Below are 21,077 nucleotides of genomic sequence, written 5' to 3'. Positions count from 1 at the left end.
TTTTGGCACGCGGCGTCATTCGCTAGCCGTTGTTTTGTAGACGCTCGTTTATCTGGCGGAGGGCCTTTTGTTGTTGTCGCCGCCGCCGCTGCTGACTTCCTCTTTTAAAACCTTTTTTTTTCTCTCTCTCTCTTAACACTGTTGTCACATGTTGTGAGCAACACGAGGCCAAAGATGATACTAACTGTGCTCAAAGCGCAAATGTCCTGCGTGGCACAGGACACCTGAATGCACCACTCCTACGGAAAGCCGCTTGAACATTTATTTCATTTCCTTGATATCCAGTTTAAGCTCCTTGTACTCACTAGTCAGACAATTCAGCACAGTAGTAGAATAACCTTGCCATACTAGTAGGACAACTGCATGCTACTGCTTTAAGACTCAGTCATTCGACTAGTGCGCTGAATCGTCTTACTAAAGAGGGCAAAGAGTGTACTAGTATAAGGACCTTAAGCTGTATTTCTTGGATATCTTAAAAACTCCACTATAGTTTATAGTTATAGTACTACTAACGAGGGGCTAGTTAACTAGTAGAATTTTATAATGGCAACACTAATACTAGTACCAGTACTTTCCCCCCACTTCTATTGCCATTTTGGCGTACTAGTAAGACCTTAAGCTGGATATAAGTGACATTCTCAAATTCTACTAGTTGACATCTAGCGCTTGACTAGTAGTACTGTTAGCGCATGGACTGGTTCACATTTACTAGTACATGGATCGGCTGCCTTTCCTTCCTTCCTTCCTTCCTTCCTTCCTTCCTTCCTTCCTTCCTCCTCACACTTTTCTTCCTTTCGTCTTTCAAACCTCCCTCTTCCATCCATCCCTTCACCTCCTACATCCCTTTTCCTTCCTTCCTTCCTTCCTTCCGTCCTCTTCCAACCCCTCCCCCCTACTACCTCATCCAACAACCCCCTCTTTTTTTTGATGCCACAGGCCTGCAGATCCTTCCTTTGTTCCTGACATCTGTTTTGCTGGGTGATTAATTGAGATGAGCATGTGGGGTGAAGGCCTGTATGGGGAGGGGGGCGGGGCTAGCTGAGACCCCCCCCAGGTAATGTGTGTGTATGCGTGTGATGATCAGGAGCATGGGAATAGAGGGAAATGTTTTTTGTAATAATTCAACATTCTCCTGCGATTGGCTGGCGACCAGTTCAGGGCGTCCCCCGCCTCTTGCCCGAAGATAGCCGGGATAGGCTCCTGTAGGCCCGCGACCCGAGTTAGGATAAGCGGAACGGAAGATGAATGGATGAATACTAAATCTTTTGCCAATTTCCATTTGGTTGATGCCTCAAAGCTGAATGACATGCGGCAGACACACATATCCCGTACGCGCAAATATATACTGTATATATCACGAGGAATGTATTTGAATCCATTATATGTGTTCATTGCATGGCATACGTTCTGGACAAAAGGTAAATATAGCCGCAATATGTAGAGACCATATTTCCAAAATAGTTTTAGCCCACACACATGCTTTAAACAACTTGATAAAAGATACTTAAGCTTGTTAAAATACACTTCTTAAAGAGACTCTTTCGCTCTCAAGAAATGGGGCAATTGTATAACATCACTTTGAGGAAACGAAAAGAAGACTCTCGCACAGTTCTCCAAATAAGAGGGAAAGTGTGCATGCTTCAAGTTGTTTATTTGTCACTCTCAAATAACGTGTAGTGTAAAACTGACACATCAAACCACAGAGAATGACATTTTTCATATATTAACACCCAACTCTTTCCACAAATCAAGTCATTTTGTCTCACGAAAGTCTTCTTGATTCATGCTAACATATAATATGAAACACCATAGACAGGCTAGCGAAAGTTAGCCGAGATCTTACTGTAATTCTAAACCTTCAAACAACTGCTACTTTAACACACGTGGCTATTTGAGCATACACCGAAAGAGCATTAAACGTTTTATGATGACACACCAAACTATTCAACCAAACTCATTTTGTTTCATGAAAGTCCTCTAGCTTAATGCTAACATATAACACAAAAGGCCATAGTTGCGCTAATGCAAATGAGCATCGGTGTTCCGGTCATTCTAAACCTTCAAGCAACTGCTCCTTGAACACACACAAACAGAGCACGCAGCACGCAGCAATGCTCACGGTCACATCTTCTTTCGGCTCGGCGGCGTCAACAAATATCACTTCAATTCCGACTTGCCTGTATACCGGCGAAAAAAGACGCTTAAAATGTGTGTGATGGCGATGGCGGGAAGGAAGATCTATGAAAATGTGTTGAGCCGATGAGACGTCGTATTGCGTCAAATCCAACTTAAGGAGAGACCTTTTTCCATATCTGCAATATCAAGTGAATTGCCTCATTTGGATTGAGGAAACCTCGCGCACGCGTGGAACAATTTGGCAGCGAGGAACAACTAGGACGTCTTCCATCCCGGCGATTTATGATGCGCCGAGGTCGCGAATCATCCGGCGGGACAGACGCGTGTTGAAAGGTCACGGAGCGGGTCGGAGGAGGTCGGGGGCGGGGGAAGTGCGCTGAGAGGAGTCGGAAGCTCAGCTCTGTCCGCCATGATGATGGTGCAGGTGGGGAAAATCAATGGATTGATCATCACTCACCCATCCGTCCGTATTCTATCAGCACTTGTCAGTCATTTCAAGAGGGATTTGAGTTCATTCGAACTTGGTCATGGAACAAATTCAACCTGCAAGTGAAGGCAGCGCTGTATTTTCTCGCATCTGATTCCTGTGTGTCCCTTTTCGTCTCTTCTCCATGAGGAAGAAGCGCGTGGTTGATTGTGTTACCGGCACATCAATACGAAATGGTGTGACGCGCCGGGCCTGCTGCTACACCTGTGGACAAAAGTGTTGGGACACATGTAAAAGCTATCAAATGGATGGCTGGGCCATTGGGCCCTTGACGTGGCTAATTTGCTTCAGAAAGTTGCAAAAGAAATATATTTTCAGGGATCGAAATGCAAAAGAAAATCTACCTGTCCATCCATCCTTCTATACAACTTATCCATCCATCCATCCATCCATGAAACAAACTGCCAGTTTCCACTCTGGCCCAACGTACACGTTGCAAACGGAAGCCGTCTGGTGATGCATTCATTTCGACATGATCAATAATACACCCATGTACCGCGACTGGTGTCAACCCGCCAATGTTTCATTGTTTTTCCCGCGCGGACCCACAAGCAATAACACGGCCATCCCAAGCGCAGCAAGTACTGCGCGCGCTTGCAGGGCTCTTCTTTGCGGTTTCTGCCTTGACTGCAACACCGTTTCGCGTTGGGTTTGAACGACTTTTTCACCTCCCTTCTTTGCATCTTTCCGAACACGTCAGTGTCGAATTAAATGTCTCACGATGCGGGCGACGGGGAGGATGATGAGAAAGATTGGGCTTTCTGTATCAAATATGTGCATCATGACCTCTGCTGACTATTTCTGATACAATGCAGTATCAGTACTCTCCCCCTCCTGTCATCCCTTGTCTCTCTGCCTTCCTTCCTCCTCCTCCTCCTCCTCCTCCTCTTTTAATCTCCTTTCCTTACCGCGCGTCACCTCTTTTTAATGTCGGCCGCGCTGACATTGAGAATGACAAATATTACTAACACGCACAAACACACACGGGTGATACAAGTGTGAGTGGTTAGGTAATGAGGCTCGCTCGCTCACTCGGGGGGTCACGGGGCTTACACGAGTGTGTGTGTGTGTGGGTAGCGAAAACAAAAAAAGGGAGGAAGTAGGGGAGGATGCGATGCGTTCTCTTTTTCTTCATCATTTGGCTGCGCGTTTTTGTCATCTTCTCTGTGCGGTCGGCGAGGGAAAGAGAGGAAGTGGTGGGTGGGGGTAGAAATGTTTAAGTGCCGATGGCAGCCCCCGGTTACTGCAGCGAGCGGGGTGTCGTCTCTTATTCCGCCACAGCGTGCATCTGACAGGCAAGTGATAGAGAGCCGAGGGAGGAGGAGGAGATGGAAGGCGGCTTCACAAGCCTGTGACGGCGTCTGTTTTGAAGGCGGGGAGAGCCGCTCCCCTTGGAAGGGGGGAAAAAAATGATTTCAAGGTTTTATTGACCTCATCATGAGACTCTCTTCTCCCCCTCCTCCTCTTCCTCGGGCTAGATTGACTTGTACGACTCCATCGGTGACAGGCCTTCCCTGCTGTTTCCACGGCGATGAGGTCAGGGGTGGCCGCTCGTTATTGGCTGTTGTCTGTAATCATCGCACGTCGCTCCGCGGCTTTGTCGGCCCTCCTCCTCCTCTCTTGACCTCGCCGCAGCAGAGCGTGACCCCACAGGGGGCTAGAGGGCCCAGACTGTGTCCAACTGGAGTTGAGAGGTCTCCAGAATCCCACTGGTCTTCTAGGCGGGACACGCTGCGCCGCCGTGTCCCGGCAGAACTCGCCCTACCGCTTCCGGATGGGAAAAGAAGTATGTGACTTCTGTGTGGCGGCGTTGATGTGAATCCCACTAACCCCAACCCTAGCCCTAAACCTCACCATAAGAAACTTCTTTGTTCCATCTGCGTCGCCTACCCTTCCCGCGATACGGGAGCCAATCATGTTGCAGCGGGGCGTGTGCTGCCTCGAACTTCAGTGGGATTCCTAATAACACGTCTCTTGGAGAAAAGAATTAAACGGATTTTATAAAGTGTAATTACTGTGTGTACTGTAGTATTTGTGTGTTGGGCGTATGCCTTTAAGGGGCGTGGCCTAGCGAGTGACATCAAGAGCTGGGGTCTGCGTGTGAGCGTCTGGGTGTGAGTTGTGGCCTACGGCAGCTCATTTGTTTGATGGTTTGTGGCTCTCCTTGCCCGCAGGCGAGGGCATCGCAGCGCCTCAATGATTTCCCTTCCACTTCACTCGAGCGGCGGCGGCGTATCTCAAGCTCGCTCGGAATTGGAAACACATTTTGATGTTTTTTTTTTTAACTTCTTAGTGAGAGCACTACGCAAGTTAATGAAAGATGGAAAATATTATGTTTAAAGAAGTTTTTGATGTTATAGTAACGTATCAAAATGGGTATTAAATGCAATTGAATTCATTTCTACTTTATTTCAGATGCAATTATTTTCACACAGAGTCAAATCTGCACCTCTATTTTTACCACACTTTTTTTTTTATATCTGTACTTCTATTTAAGTACAGCGTATGAGTCCTTCTGCCACCTCTTCACCACTGCTTCATCCTCTTTACCGTTTCCTCCCTTTGCTTTATCTCCTGTCCGCACACGGCCGCCATTGTCAGTTTGTGGTCGGCTAACGTGTCGTAACTGCTCCCACAACTGCTTATCAGCCCCTGTACTGTCATATGCAGAAAAGTGTTGGGACACGTGGCCGTTCGCAACCTACACAGGAAGTGAACATTGAAAAAAATAATAAATAATCACCTCAAGTGTCCAAACTCTTATCATTATCAAACGTTTAGCAATTGTCCGAGGTAAGAAAAGTACCGTACTCACACTCTATAAAGTCATGACTGTATTTAGCCATGAACGATTTTTTTCCCGATTGTCTGACTAAACCTTTCCTGTTTTAAGTCAATTAGGATGACTTTGGGGTCGTCCAATACAGCCGACTGTCCATTCCGGTGAAGCAAGGGCAAAGGGCACCCATATTACTGTACAGTCCAAAATGATGTTTTGTAGGTTTTTGTCGCGGCCTCAAACGCCCAGTATAGTACAAAGTTATTGCAAATGTGGGAAAGTTTCACATTTTTTTCCCCCAACTTACCACCCAGTGTGCTCGGTCATCATGACATTGTTGACGTACATTACTCATCATAGGCGAGTCGCTTTCATGAGCCGCAAGGAATTAGTGCGCTTCCTAGTCCCAAATCTGTTGTCAAAGGTGAACAGCTTTTTTGCTGTACCACAAATAGCATGTTCCATACTCCCGAACTTCTGCTTTGTACTCCTCAGAGTCTACCACGTGGCCTCCACGTCAATGTCCCACATTCAAGATGGCCACCATGTAGGCACAGGAGGATCTAGTATTATTGTATATCTGTAACCCGGAAATACGTCAGTCCCATTCTCCGCCTGCGTTGCGCTACAGCGCCAGTAAATTCTGGAACTAACGGACTTTGCAAACTATTTTCGGACACGTTGTTCAGTCCAGACGGTCCGTTTTATCCGATATCCGTCATATCGGGGTCGGTTGTATCGAGGTTCCACTGTATTTGCTAAATGCCAGAATAATAAACAGTTTTTTTTTTCAGACAAATAGATACAATACACAATACAGTCTTTGTTTTTACACTTTTATCTGTACTGAGTACAGCGTGTGAGGACTCTTGCCACCTCTGCGCAAACACAGTGACACACACAGGCATGCCCGCCCGCACTCACACACACACACAGGCAGACACGCACGCACGCAGTCACATGCTCCGATTGATTAGACAGACCTCGTACTGTATGACACATTCAGTTAGTCGGGCTTTCCGTCAATTACAGTCCACTCAGAACTCAGATCCCATCTACTGACAACGGGACTCCATTTTATCAGCATCAGACACGCGGCGTCGCCGGCCGGTGGGTCTGTGCGAGGCGGCGGTGGCTCTGAGACGTCCGGTGACACTGCGGAACCGCGGTCCCCTCGTCCTTGGCAGCCTAACAGAACCGGGCTGCTCCATCACTGTCTCCACCTCCATCTTCCTCCTGTGGAATATTTTCTTAACGCTTCTGTGTATCCTTTTTCAAAGAGCAAGATTGATTGCAAGGAGTCTGCGAGAGCTATCTATAACTCTCGTCTGTCACTGGTGGATCGATAACTGCGTGACTCACCGGGCCTGCTACGCGTGTGGGCAAAAGACTTTGGACACACAGCTTCATCAATCCAGTCAGGGGTCAGCTTCCCCGTGACCTTTCAGAGCAGGGTCGTCACATTAAATTTAGTCATGGGCCACATTGTAGTTCTCAAGTCAAGTTTGTTTATATAGACCGTCAACACAGAAGTGAATCAAAGGGCTTCACAGGCCCACAGTTCGCACAAATCCCCTGGTCCCCTTGCCATCCAGGCAAGGAAAAACTGGGGGGAGAAAATAGACGAAACCTTGACAAGGGATCCCTTTCCGCCCTCCAGAATGACCAAACTGGAATGGATGCCAAGTGGGCAACATTCATCCCATGGTACAGTATGATGAGAGCCCAGTAATGAAATGAAGCGGCGCTAGTAGACGCGTCAGGTTTTATTCCAGTAGGTCGATGCGGAATCTTCCACAGCAACCTCCTCCCCTCGCTCCTCGCCACTGAACCCTACTCCGCGAGCAGGATGGTGGGCGGGGGTGGGGTCGATGCGGCAGTAAAACAGGCCAAACTCCAGATGTGGGGGGGTGAGGCAGGGAAAGAGACGGGTTGCATAGTTGCAATTAGTTCCTCCATATTACGTAAAACAAAAAACAATTACTTGTAAGTCCAGCTGCAACTGTACCAAGTACAGATTCAATGAAATAATGAGGTTTTTGTATTTTCTTACTTTCCACCACTGTATGTGTGAGCGTGCGTGCGTGCGTGTGTGCGTGTGTCCCATCCAGCAGCAGCAGCAGTACACTGCAGGGAGGTCGGCACAGAAGAAGAAGAAGAAGAAGAAGCGAGCTGAACCAACTGAGTATGTACACGCTCACACACGCACACGCGCACGCACACGCTCCCGTGATGAATCAGCTGTCACTCAGGCACTAGTCCAATGTACTGATAATGAGAAGTGCATCAACAGCCTCACTCGATCGCTGCGCTTCCTCTCGCTCAACCTTTTCACACACAAACTCATTCATCTCTCCCTCACTGGTCCGTCTTGTGATTCCCTCCCTCTTTTCTCTTCCTCCTCCTCTTGGTTGCCCGCTGAGCTGAGCAGTCACTCGTGGGACCGAGGAGGCAAAAGCAAGGAGGATAAAGCAGAATTGAGGCAGAAGATACGGGGAACGGAGAACAAAAAAAGAAGCCGCTGAATGAATAGTAGCGAGGAAGGGATTGAGAGGAAGGAGAGGAAGGACCCAGCCTGGCAGAAGCCTCTTCACTTCCTTTTTCTCTCTATCCATCCATCCTCCCTTCCTCACAGACAGTCAAAGGGAGGAATAACCGCACGGCCGCTCGTTCTCCGATCAATTGTCCTCCGCCTTCTTTGGCCTCCGCGCAGGTTCGCTCTACCGGGGGGCAAAAGGGGAGTAGACGGCGCTTGACCTCTCACCTCCTCTGACCTCCTCGCCACCCCCGCGGGACCCGCAGTGTCAGAGGAGGAGGAGGAGGAGGGGAGGGAGGCAGGGGCGGATGACTGACGCCCGACGACGAGCTCTCTAACCTGACGCCCGCTTCCAGCCCGAGCGGAGGCATGTTCGGGCTAAAGGTGCCGCACTACTACCTCCCAGGTACGTCTCCTTCATTTTTTGGGCTCTGTCTGTATTCAGCGCACTAGTAGAACGACTGGGTCTTACTAGTAAAAACATTTTCCACTATTCCCCTACTGTATGATATTTCTGCACAACAGTAAGACAACTTTGGCATACTAGAAGAAGAAGAAGAATCACCTTTTATTGTCATGAACATGCATGCATGCACACAAACTTCATTCTCTCTGCATTTTACCCATCACAGTGAACACATACACATGTTAGTGGAGCAGCTGAAGCGCCCGGCGAGCATTTCGGGGTATCGGGTCTCGCTCAAGGACACCACAGCCGTGAGTCCGGGGGATGTCGGCGGACGGTCCGGTCGGGGTCTTGAACCTAGCTTTGGGCCACGGCTGCCCGTTGGCAGATGTGGGGAGTAACAAAGTACTTGTACTTGAGTATTTATTTTTCTGGCGACTTTTTGCTTTTGCTCCTTACATTTTTAAACACAAATATCTGTACTTTCGAATCAGTACATTTTAACAATGATCCCGCTACTTTTAAAACATTTTAAAGTTAGTGATGACGTGACATAAGAAACAGAAAGCCGAAAAAACGGAAATCGGAAGGAAGAAAGCGAGTCAAGCGCATTGATCATAGAGATCGTAGATACTTTTGAGCCGTGTGAATACGGCGACGCTAAGCTAGTGGGGGCTAAGTGTCGGCACATTCCATGTATGGAAGCATGTGGGGGCAAAGTGTTTGTGGACGACACGGTCGTAAACCAAAATAACAAGGATGCCCACACGTTGTGCTGTGTACATTTGTGTGTGTGTGTGTGTGCGTATGTGTGTGTGAGTGTGGTTGGTTGTATAAAGGAAGTTAGTGTACCCTAATAGGAATGCAGTTAGGAGACACTCTGCTGGATTATAATGAAGCATTTATTTGGACTCTTTTTGCATCTGGCATGGACCTCCTTCACACAGTATGTCTGGATTTGGTTGTTAAGATTGACGCATTATTCACTTGGAAAATAAGAAACGGTGTCTTCCGATGTCGTAATGTAGTTAGAGTCAATTGCATTTCATTGTAAAAGTATGCGCTATATCTTAGATCTTAAGATTTTTGTAGTCTTTTATTTTTTTTTACAGTATACAATTACAGGCAAGTACACATTTTAGAGTTGTGCACCGTCAGTGTAGTAGCGTGTTGTGCCGGAACATGCTGGGCAGCACTGAGGTCTAATGGAGGAGAAGCAAGAAGAAGAGGCAGAGAAGGTCTCCTCCTAATCTCCCGTAATACATGTTCCCACAGAGCAGAAAGAATATACGCTTGTGAGTATTGTTGTGTTCTCTGTTTGTATGCGTTGCCGCTTAGGTTGCGTTAAAATAGCAGTCGTTTCAAGCTTTATAATGAACCTAACATCTCTGCTCGTTTCTGTTAGCCCGTCGATGGCGTTTCACATTGTAAGTTAGCATTAAGATAGCTGACTCTTCAGTTGAAATGATATGGTCCCTTTTCTTGTCAGTGAGGGGGGGGGGGGGGGGGGTGAGAACAGCCGCTAAGGAATACTTAACTTTTTAATCCTAACTTTAGCTGTGTGGAAGGGGTAACCCTATAAAACAACATTTGCAGTACCGGGAGAACATTTCAATTCCGTACAGGAAGGCTTGAAGTGACATTCAAACACAGATTCTTAGAACTTTGAGGGAGACGTGCTAAGCCCAATGGTACCGAGCTGCTGGTAGAACGTCAGAAACTTTGATCTTAAGACACCAAGGGAACCCATCGAAGGGAGCCAAGAAATGACACGACCTCGCTCCGAGTCACGCCGGAGGTTTTCAACGCGACTCGTTGACGTGAAGCAGCAGCGTGCGAAAGAGCGGCTCTGTCACGCGCCGCCGTCCGTGTCTGCCGGAAAATGGCCACGTTGCAATTTTCAACCTGCCAGAACTCCACTTTGTGTGGTACAAAGTCAAGTTCGTGCAAGATCAAGTTGCCTCATTTATAAAGATAGAATATGTATTGTTTTACTTAACGTGACATTGTTGGGCAATATACAAGGTGGACATTCCTAGTTTATATTTTTGTCTATGTGAAACGTATGCTCTGATTAAAAAAATGTTTTTAATGAAAAATCCAAAGTTACTCACTGAGTACTACATACTGAAGTACTACTTTGTACTTTTACTTGAGTCCTATTATTCCATAACAGGGATGGGCAACTTCAATATTTTTGATCAGCGTATGACCGCGGATTTCCCAGCCGAGTATTTTGCCCACTTCTGGATGTTCCCCGCGAGAGGCGATCACACGGCGATCACAATCGTCTCGATAAGGCGAGAAGCAAAAGGGGGAAGGGGTGGAAAAAAACACTTGGAGAGCGATGACCGAAGAGGACCTTTATGATGCGTTTCCCTTTTGACGATGAAGCCCCCCCTGCTGTTGTACCAGGTGAGGCGTGCGCGTGCGCGTGTGCACGTGTGTGCAGTATGGGAGGTGGGCAGATGAAACAAATGTTGGGAATCTTTCATGCTGCTTTTGGAATTATGCATCTGCTGTCCTAAATGATTGAAGCGCTGTGATTATGTCAAGGTTTGTCATTGTTTGCATTTGTGTGTGCGCGTGTGTCAACTATCACTAGTTGACAATCATAGGCACTCCCTGCTTTCATCATTTCTTCCGGCATACTAGGAAACCGTTCAAGTGTTAATATCTAGCTCAACGTCCATGTACTAGTATACTCTTTGTCCTCACTCGTACTACTGCCTTGCACTGCGGTATGGCAGTTCTGCACACTAGAACCTCGGCATACCAGTAGAACTACTACTATGTGACTAGTGAGGCAAAACTGTGCACTTGTAGAATTGTATCACGTCACTAGCGGTACGAGTGGCACGTAGATGTCAACTAGTGCACCTTTTTGACTCACTATCGAAGTTTTTCCTACTCGGGAGGAGTCGTGCAACAAAAGAATTCGAGCACGCTTGTTTCTTTCGTGTTTGTTTCATTCCTTTTTAATGCCTCGTACGACGAAAGGTTGTTTTGGTGACAACCCAAATTGCTGCTAAGAATTGAATTGATGAGCTGATATCTCATATCATTTGTCCCTGTTTTTCTTGACAAGAATCCGATTGACTGGGAATACACGCTCAAGCATGTCAAATTGGACAAAGTATCACGGAATCGGCCGCATCTCTGAGGGTCATAAACCCTCAGTGGTGCGAGGCTTCAACATGAACACCGGAAGAACGGAAGAAATAAAGGGTGGCCTCATCATTTTTTTGCCCCCAAAGACTTTTCGATGGATATTGAATAAATGCTCAAAAACAACAATTACTGTATATTCTACTAGTGCGCTGAATTGTCTTACTAGTGAGGACAAAGAGTGTACTAGTACATGGACCCCATGGATATTGAGGATATGAAATCAATTCTCAAATGGCTTTATGGCCCGCCGATGGAGCGTTTCATTTGCTACTAGCTACTGTGTGCACTACTGCCTTTCACCACTATAGGACATTTCTGACTTTGGCATACGAGTAGGACGACTACATGTTACTTGTGCGGCAAAACTGTGCACTAGTTGACATGTCTTACTTGTGAAGACAAAGCACGTACTAGTAGATGGACCTGAGGCTGGATATCAAGAATAGAATATGATATGCTTCGACAGATGCATGTCTGTTACTACGTGTGTGTGTGTGTGCCTTAAGAGAGTCCGCTAGCTTACCGCTAACACACAACGCTAAACGCCATAGACGGGCTAACCAATAGCATCGATTGGCACACTCAACACACGCACGCCAAGTCAAATAACAGCATGGAGAACACATGCAGTACAGCAAAAGATGGGTTTGTTTGTCTTCTTTTTATGTATGGGGTATTATTTCAATCTATTATTATTTGGAGTATTCATCATCATCATCCTACAATATTGTCCTTTACAATTCCTCAGGGAAATGTCGGCAGACATTTATCATTTATCATATCCCTTTGGCCAAATAAAATAAGATACATAAACAATTTGGAATATTTGTGCTACTGATTTGAAGTATTTTTTTCCAATTGAACATGACTGAAATCTGTTTGTATTCATACTGTTATTCACCATATTGTCATTTGAATTCCTCGGTATCGTATCTTCCAATTATTAGTAGAACCCTTTCTGCAAACTAAAACAACATGAAATCAATTCAAATACAGTAAAAAAGCAGTGGACAGCCGCTACAGGAATTAGCATTATTATGTTAGTTTTTCAAAATCCTTTATTCATTGTGTATTATTGAAATCTATGATATTTCTATTCTTTTTAATTCCTCAGTATAATGCCTTCCCATTATTATCACAAGCCTGTACATGAGAAAAAAAAATCAAGGCAACACGGAAAAGAATTTTTCAAAATACATGAAAATGCCATTTGAGTTTGATTGCACGTGTGCGTGCGTGTTACTTGTTATTGTGCTGGCGGCTCCTCTTTATGGGCTGCCGTGCTGTTTTGCGCTTCTGGCTCGCCTCGTTCGACTTGACCTCCGCATTGATTTCTATGATATGTGTTAGCGCTGCAAGGGCACCGTGCCGTGTGATTTATGGCACATGTCACGTGAAGGCGCACACACACACAGACGCATTACACACTCGCCACTCCGCCTGAGGCTCTCACGCAACAAATTCTCTTCTGGTTGAACTGTAGTCGGCCGGACTCAAGCAAGCCACAATTCCTAAGCAGAGTCCGTCCTGCGGTTTGGAACCGCTGAAGTTTCGTTTAACAAGCAAACGGCGTCAAATCATAATGCGAAAGCGTCGATTGTTTTTTTGCGGCGCACGGCGACTAAAACAAGTGGTCAGGCTCCGTAATGATAGCGTGAGGATGCCACGCGGTGGATCGCTGACTCTCTCGCTTCCCACTTGCTGGTTTTCTTTGGCGTTTCGACTACAGCGTGAGGCGATGACAAATATCAGAGACAGAAATGAAAGCGATAATGTGCTGCCAGTTGCACGTGAACATCATACCTTCTATTACTCTCATATACTGTTGCGCACCCATATCAACACAATCACCATTTGAATTGGCAAAAAAAAAAACAAATCACGCATCTATTACACTTGATTACAATGTGACGAACACGTGGCCGTCAAAGTCTACGCCCCGGCAAGAGAAAAGGCTTCAATACAAACGCTAACGGCTGCGGTCGGGTCATGTTCCAAAGGTCGAAGAGCCGTGTTGATGCAATTAGGGGGAAAAACAGCAACAAAGAGCTGGTGTAAGCTAGTGTAAAAGGCGGAAATAAAGTTTACCTTTGTGGCTGACCACTTCCTTCTGCACAGAAGCATTGCATTGATCCATTTTTAACAAAGCAGGCGCACTCAAATGAATCTAACTTGACAATTTTCACTCGTTATTCTCTCTAAAACATCCAGACGCTGAATCTTGAGGCGACATAACGCAAAGTGAGGGCGAGGTTTGGTTTTGTGTCCGAGATAGTTCCTAGATTTGATCTCGAGTATTGCTTAATACTTTGTACAATCAAATAACAGACCGCGTGGCGACTGATTTGGGAACAACATCAACTCGACCGTATTTGGACATCGGAGGTTTCCGCCCGACAGCGACGACGTGGCCTCTCTATGTCATGGATTTTCACCTATTGTGAGTGGTTCATTGTACAAACATAACGATATATCCGCACCGGCAATCGTTCCATTTCATGTATTTGCCATCGTAAATATTGAACAGGTTTATCGACCCTCCCGTTTCTCGAGCAGATTGCGCTAGGAAAAAAATCGAAATCGCTCTTTACACATCCCACACCACAGGATAATCGCTCAGAGACATTGCTGAAATGTGGCCCAATTATCAGCATCAGGTGATGCCTTCCCGTGGCTTTGCAAGCGTTTCATAGGCACAAGAAAAGATGGCGGTGGGGTTGGAGTCTTGCGTGTGCGTGCGTGCGTGCGTGCCGACGAAAACAGGGTCACACTGTGCTTCACCTCAAGGGCACTGTTATTAATGAGATGAATACAACTCCATCTTGATAGAAGAGATTACAAACCAAACATAATCCATCCCAAAAAATCCTATCCTCTAGCGATGTGAAAGAGACTAAATAAAAGGAATAAATGAAACAATGTTTTGTCACTTTTTTTTTTTTTTTTTTTTCTAAAGCAAAAAACCAACAACAAAAATCGCTGGTCGACAGAGCTGGTGTCGCTAATGAGCTCTTCATGAGCAGCGGGATTCACTTACAGGCGCACGCTAATGACACACATGCTGCACGCTGCATTGTTTACATCCAATTACAAGAAGCACATACAGTGACTTTGTTGTGAAATCTCACGTGGGAAGCACACGCACGCACGCTCACACATACGGACACACATGCAGACAGGATGCGTGCTCACTGAGCTGCAGAGATTAGGATAAATGCCAGCAGATTTTGACCCGAGGTGATAACTCCTAGTCTATACGCACACACACGCACACACGCACGCACGCGCGCACATCCTATATGGGCTCATGCAAACGCACCTACACACACACATAGTAGGAAAAACAAATCTGCTGCATAGTGTGTGATAGCAAGCAGATGGCAGGAGGATTAGCCAAAAGGAAAGATTCGCAGCTCCGTCCAATGTGACGCCGTTAATATTATTAGTTCCAGGAAGTAAAGCGCTTCAACGACGATCACGTGATGAAAGTCGAGTCGAAGTCGATTCATCGATGATGTCGTTGATGTTTGTTCAGCACAGTTAAAAGCGGTCGCCGAGGTTTTTTTGGTTTGTTTCACGTAAAGACGCTTTTGAACAGACTGGCATTGAAACGAAAACAACTTATTGACTGCCAGCTGGTCACAGTTTTTTGACTCGTGGGATTTTTGTGTCGCGTGACAATAGACGCATCAATCCTACCAAAAGAACAGGGAGAGACTCTTTCATCAGAAAAGTCCATTCTTTAGTAATCAGCAGTAGAACATGGGTTGGTTTGACCCGAAATGCCGCTTTCTGACCAATAAGCGGCAAAAGATAATGTATATGTCAAGACTGAGAAAGGCAAAATAATCCTTTATTTCGAGATTGACTACTATGAAACGTGCCGTGAGTGACGCATGGCTCGAGTTGAGCGCCAGTGGCTTTTTTACGTGGCGGTCGTCATTCACTCGTACTTTGTAATCTTGTCATCTTCGGTTTTATCATACGAGTGTCCAGAAAAGGTCCCTCTGACAGTTACTGCTGTTTGACCCAGTTGTGTATCCGCTTTGTCCATATTTGGCTAGGACCACCCCTTTCCTCTGATTGGTTGACTCACTTGCGAGAGCGCCCGCGTTTGTTTATGTTGCTCGGGAGCGGAGAGGTAGGCAGAGAAGTCGGCGGGTGACGTGGACGAGCGCGAGAAATTCCAAGAATGAAATTCATTTGGGATTCAATTTCAGATTTCTGTGTAAAACAGGTTGACACCAAATCTATATTTTTTTGTTCATGAGTACAACATATACATCTGATCTGTTTATTTATTCATTACATATTTTGTTTTTGTATTGATTTGTATCACAAATGGACTTGAACATTTTTACATTTGATGTATTATTTATTATTTTTGGGAGATATTTGCACTAGTGGATGGGTATGCTATTCATTTTTGTATTTTATTTTTTCAGAGTGATTATTGAATTCTTAATTTAAAGCCACCGTGCTTAGATAATTATTAGAATACACTACTTAGCCGTTGACCTGTTAATAAACATTCAAATCTATCTCAATTTGAATATCATAATGACAATATAGGTGGCACAGTGGATGACTGGATAGCCTCATCTGCCTCACAGTTCTGAGGACCGGGGTTCAAATCCCGGCTCCGCCTGTGTGGTTGTTTGAAGTTCTCCCTGTGCCTGTGTCGGTTTTCTCCCCCAAAACAAGCGCGGTAGGTTAAACGAAGACTCTGACTTGGCCGTAGGTGCGAATGGTTCTTTGTCGTTATGTGCCCTGCGATTGGCTGGCGACCGGTTCAGGGCGTACCCCGCCTCTCGCCCGAAGATAGCCGGGATGGGCTCCGGCACGCCCGCGACCCGCGTGAGGAGAAGCGCGACAGAAAGTGGATGGATGGCTAAAGATAATATAATGACATTCCTCTGATATAATGTTTTTTTAACCCCGTAGTGAGGCGCGTCGGGTCCCTTTCGAGCAACCACACGCAGGATGCTGCTCTCTTGTCCACATGCACGTTTTACTTTGACAAATTACAATTTGTTGAATCAAAAGGGGCCGAGTCCGAAAAGTGATCTCCGCTGCGGTGTCGTTGAAGCAAATACAGCATGTCGTGTCTGGTGATCACCTGAATGTCCAAAATCCTGTTCATCAGCTCTGTGCGGACACACACACACACACACACACACTGACGCACTCAATCAATTATGTTTTGACATGGTTGGTGAGCATGCAGCTGGTGCAGCACCACTAGGGGCGGATGAGTTGAGTTTCCCACTCTCGAACTACTCCAGATATGTGTGTGCGCGTGTGTGTGTATGTGCGTGCGCGCGTTTAGCCTAAAGCGGGTACACACACATACCGATTTCCAAATCCGCCATAACACAGCCCGCACCACAGGAAAATCTTTCATGGACATCAAAGAATCGGGCCTTTCCCGACTTGGATCGCGAGGGAGGACAAATGCTCTAATTTGTGGCTACGCGGGTACTACGGGTCCAAGCGACCGATCGAGCGATCGATCGATTTGACTTGAAATGAAACTGACACTTTTCTACTAAGTCCATGTTAGCGGGTCACTCTATGGAGGTCTAAAGAGCCAAAATAGGGGACCTTTAAAGTCTTCTTTTCTTTTCTTTTCTTTTCTTTTTGGAGCGCAGCAACAGTAAAATCCAAATAAAATAAAAACATGAAATTGAATTTAAAACGGATTCAAAATCGCTGAAAATCTAATTCAAGATATGAATGAAATTGCCGGGATTGGCCCCGCGTGAGGAGAAGCGGAACGGAAGACGAACGAATGAATGAAATTGCCAATTGTGGCTCTCCTTTCCCACATGCAAGGCGATCACGGTGAGTATCGTACAGGATCGTGTAGTAGTGCTAGCATCGCGGGAAGTGAAATGGAGTTTCTTCCACTCTTTTATCTGTGATCGACACTCGACGAGAGAAGGAGGCCGATGTACTGCAAAAGACGGCGAGTTGCAGAACATAAACCCAGCCGTAATCCGCAAACGTCGCCGCCTTCTGTTGCACACGGTTCGCGCCGCGGGGGGCGCGCCTTCGCCGGGGCTCGTGCGCCCCCTCGTTCCGCTTCTGCCCGCATTTGCATAATCTGCATAATGATGCTGGCTTTAATTGCCTCCGCCCAGGTAAGGGATCATGTGGTTAAGTGGGAGATCATAATTATGTAAATAATTGGCCTGACCGCAGCAAGCTGCTCCTCTCTCCCGCCCATCTGGAGACAAACTGACACCGAGGAGGAGTGAGGAGTGAGGGATGAAGGAATGAGGGCAGGTTGAGGAGAGGCTGGACGCGGACGCGGACGCGGACGCAATCGGTGAAAATCCGGTTGCGGGCGCAAGAGCTGGAAGCCTGCTGCCGATTTTCTAAATCTGGTCGCGTTCAGTCGGAGGCGAAATGATTCTTGAGTGAAAACTAGGAATGCGGTGTCCTAAATGGCGGATGTCCTTTAGCAATTTCAACGCCAAGAATGAAAATCCAGCGCAGCAGACAGGCTGTCAAAGCGCTCCACGCTTCGCCTGAAGCGCGCTTCCAAACAGTCTCAACGGACGTGTCGCTCCGAAACTCCCCCAGGTCCGCTCGATTGGTCGGACCCTCTGCATCGTCTCCTCCCCCTCCTCGTAAATAAAACGGTGATATCCAAACTGAAGGGAAAATGCACCAAGCTGGAATAACACTTCCTGCGAACACGGGCACGCTCACGCCGCACCGGCATCGTGTCTGCACCGTGCGCCGCTCTACCCGCGACGGGTTGAACCGATGAGTTGACGCGTAAACTTTACCACCCCGCGACGATGGTTAGATCTTAAAGTCGCTAAGTTGCCCATCGCGCGCTTTGGCCTGAACAACACGGAGGCCTCGCTGAAACTAGCAGCGGTGCTTTCAGCGGGTGGGAATAGTTGACTCAAAATTAGACCAGTACCGTGGTCACTTGCAACATATGCAAGTCTAGCCTCAAATATAAGTATGACATAACATGTGCTTTGCTTGCCCATCTGAAAAAGTAGCCGCGTGGGAAAAAGTGTGTTGATTCGAACCACAGTAAGGAAAGGAGAGCCCCGGTCGCTGATGCATTTTATGATGTTTATTAAAGTGCTGCAATAACAGGAAAAGACATTTCAAAATGAGCACACTCACACAGGAGCTGCTGTCGGCCACCGCTCACACCCAGACCCTCACGCGCCTCCCCGCCACGCTTCCAGGCACATTATCTAAAATGCGCACAGTATCTGCTATAGATTTTATGCTTGTGATTTGATTTTTGGGGGGGGGGGTCCAAAACATTGTTTAAAATATGTTGAAAGCGTGTGGGAGGGGTAAAACTATAAGAAAAATATGTTTTGCATGACCTCTCTATATCGTCAGGAACATAGACTTGGGGTTCGCTCTCGCCCGGAACTGCGCACGCACACACACGCGAACATCTAGACGCGCACACACGCCGCACAGATGGCAAAGGCAGCGGCCCTTTCACACAGACAAAGGGAAGGTAATTCTCTCTGTAGGACGAGGCTGGAAAAGATCAGCGCGCATCTGCGCTCCCCTCGCTTCTCCCTCAGCTCAGCCTCCCGGGCCAACAAACATCGCGGGAGTGCACTGACACAACACGCGTGTGTGTGTGTGTGTGTGTGTGTGAACAATTTAATAGGCTTGAGGAGGAGACATAGAGGGGAGGTGTGTGCGCGTGCGTGTGTTTGGGGCTGGTAATAAGAGAAGGAGAAAATGAGCAAGCGATAAGATGCAAAGGGGAAAGTGCAGAGAGGAGGGGTCGTAATAAACAGGATTAGTGCTCATCTTTACAGCACTCTGCGCGTGTGTGCGTCTGCGTTATGCATACGAAAGCATTTACACGCTACGTATACTTTCTAAGCATGCACCGGAAGACAAAAGAATGCCAACACATGACCACCATGAGTACAGGGGTACTCATGGTGGCAATGAAGGCACCGGATGTGGCATGCCCTCGTGTGTGGGCGTTCGCCAATACTTTCGGCCATTTATGGGAGGGGACAGTCAGCCACGCAAACACAAAGTCACAACGCTCGCAAGTAGCCGCTGTAGGCCACAGCTCGCGTACGGGCGCTCGCACGCCAACCCGACTCCAGCCCCTGATGTCACTCACTAAACCACGCCCCTTAAAGGCACTCACACAAATACTTTCTCGCACGCAGTCTTTCAAAGAGGCACCGTGTTTGTCACGCCCACTTGAAGTTTTGAACTGTAAAACTGAATCACAAAACAAAAGAGAATGAAACATTCTCTATTTAAACGTCCGAATGTATACCTACCTTTTTTGCCTTCGAACCATTCATTTTTAATACATTCATTTGCTTTCAAACACACCCAACATTCCCTCCCGGTATACTCTCAAACGCTCAGACAACATCTGCGTTACACCTCCTGTCAAAAGTCAGACTTTCAAAACGAAAGTCCACATGATCATAGCACAGTTTAACCACATGTTCTTTGGCCGCATGCTGATGTTTTGTTTTTTTAGCAGTTGCACTCGGTAAACAAGCACAAAATCGTTTGAGGATGACTGCTAAATATGGCAATAAAGTGTGGCGAAACTTTTGTTGTACTGGTGTGCTTTTATTTTGAAGGCCTGACTTTTTACAGGATGTTAAACTGACGTTTCCCCAACTTTTCGAGTGCTGCCGAGCAGACCGGGAGACTTGTTGTTGCCTGAAGTTGTTAATAAAAGCCCGAATTGAGGACTACGCCACGCCCTCTGTTGAACGCTTTCTACACAATATGACGCAACGTTCCGAAAGAACTCGTAAAATGGCTTTCCGCTCTCACCTCCTTGCTGTATGGGTCATAAATAGTCCTCAATAAGAGGTGGAAGTGATTCATTACTAGCTTTATTTCTTTCACCCTGTTTTTGTATGTAACACTATAGTCATTCTCTAAAAAAAAAAGATTTGTTGTTAATATTTTTGGGTGTGTGGAACAGATTCAATGGATTGACAGTATATTATTTGCTCCGGGATCTTGTGCGATTCGGTTTCAGTCCGAGTCACGAAAACGGAAGTTCCTCTGTAAATCTGCTAGCTTAATGCTAATCTGATTCTGAACGCCGTTGATAGGCAAATGGCAATGAGCACCGATGTAACGGTAATTCCAAAACTTCAAACAACTCCTACTTGAACACACGGAGCAGCGACACATGCAAACGGAGAGTGCCACGATACTTGCATGCGTTTACGGTGTTCTCTCTGCTCCGTGGGAACAAGTATTATCTTATTGTTGTGGGGGCGCAACAAAGAAGCGTGATGTGGCGGGGGGGTTCGCTGTCGGCGATAGTGTACGGGCTCTCGAGTCTCTAAAAATATATGTCCACAAACTGGAGGTCGTCTACGTGTCCGCCGCGGTCTCCGTTGCGCCGCGTGCCCGTAAATTCCGAGTTCAACTGGCACGTCCGCCCACGTCTGCGGCACGGCCCGGTTTGTGATCTCCCGCCTGACCGGAGCGGCAAACAGGCGTCTCGTTTTCATCGGGGAAGGGAGGAATACATTTGAATAATCAGGGGCTGCGGTTCACGGCC

At 46.8% G+C, this 21,077-nt stretch overlaps 1 protein-coding gene across 3 annotated transcripts in view; it reads left to right on the top strand.

Annotated features, from left to right (window-relative positions):
• Nucleotides 1–3,373: 3,373 nt before the first annotated feature.
• The window catches only part of LOC133477619 (genetic suppressor element 1-like), a 48,457-nt gene continuing 30,753 nt past the window's right edge, over nucleotides 3,374–21,077 (top strand). The window contains exons 1-2 of one of the 3 annotated variants that reach the window (XM_061772552.1): nucleotides 3,374–7,587; nucleotides 7,834–8,344. In XM_061772552.1, the coding sequence (XP_061628536.1) occupies nucleotides 8,308–8,344 (37 nt within the window). In that variant the 5' untranslated portion in view covers nucleotides 3,374–7,587; nucleotides 7,834–8,307. The remainder of the gene's footprint in view (nucleotides 7,588–7,833; nucleotides 8,345–21,077) is intronic. The other 2 variants (XM_061772553.1, XM_061772556.1) reach the window with 2 other exon arrangements.

Source organism: Phyllopteryx taeniolatus, chromosome 5 (genome assembly GCF_024500385.1).
Source record: "Phyllopteryx taeniolatus isolate TA_2022b chromosome 5, UOR_Ptae_1.2, whole genome shotgun sequence".
Lineage (NCBI taxonomy): Eukaryota > Metazoa > Chordata > Actinopteri > Syngnathiformes > Syngnathidae > Phyllopteryx > Phyllopteryx taeniolatus.
The sequence above is the reverse complement of the archived record's forward strand: the minus strand, read 5'-3'. Positions and strand labels throughout refer to the sequence as shown.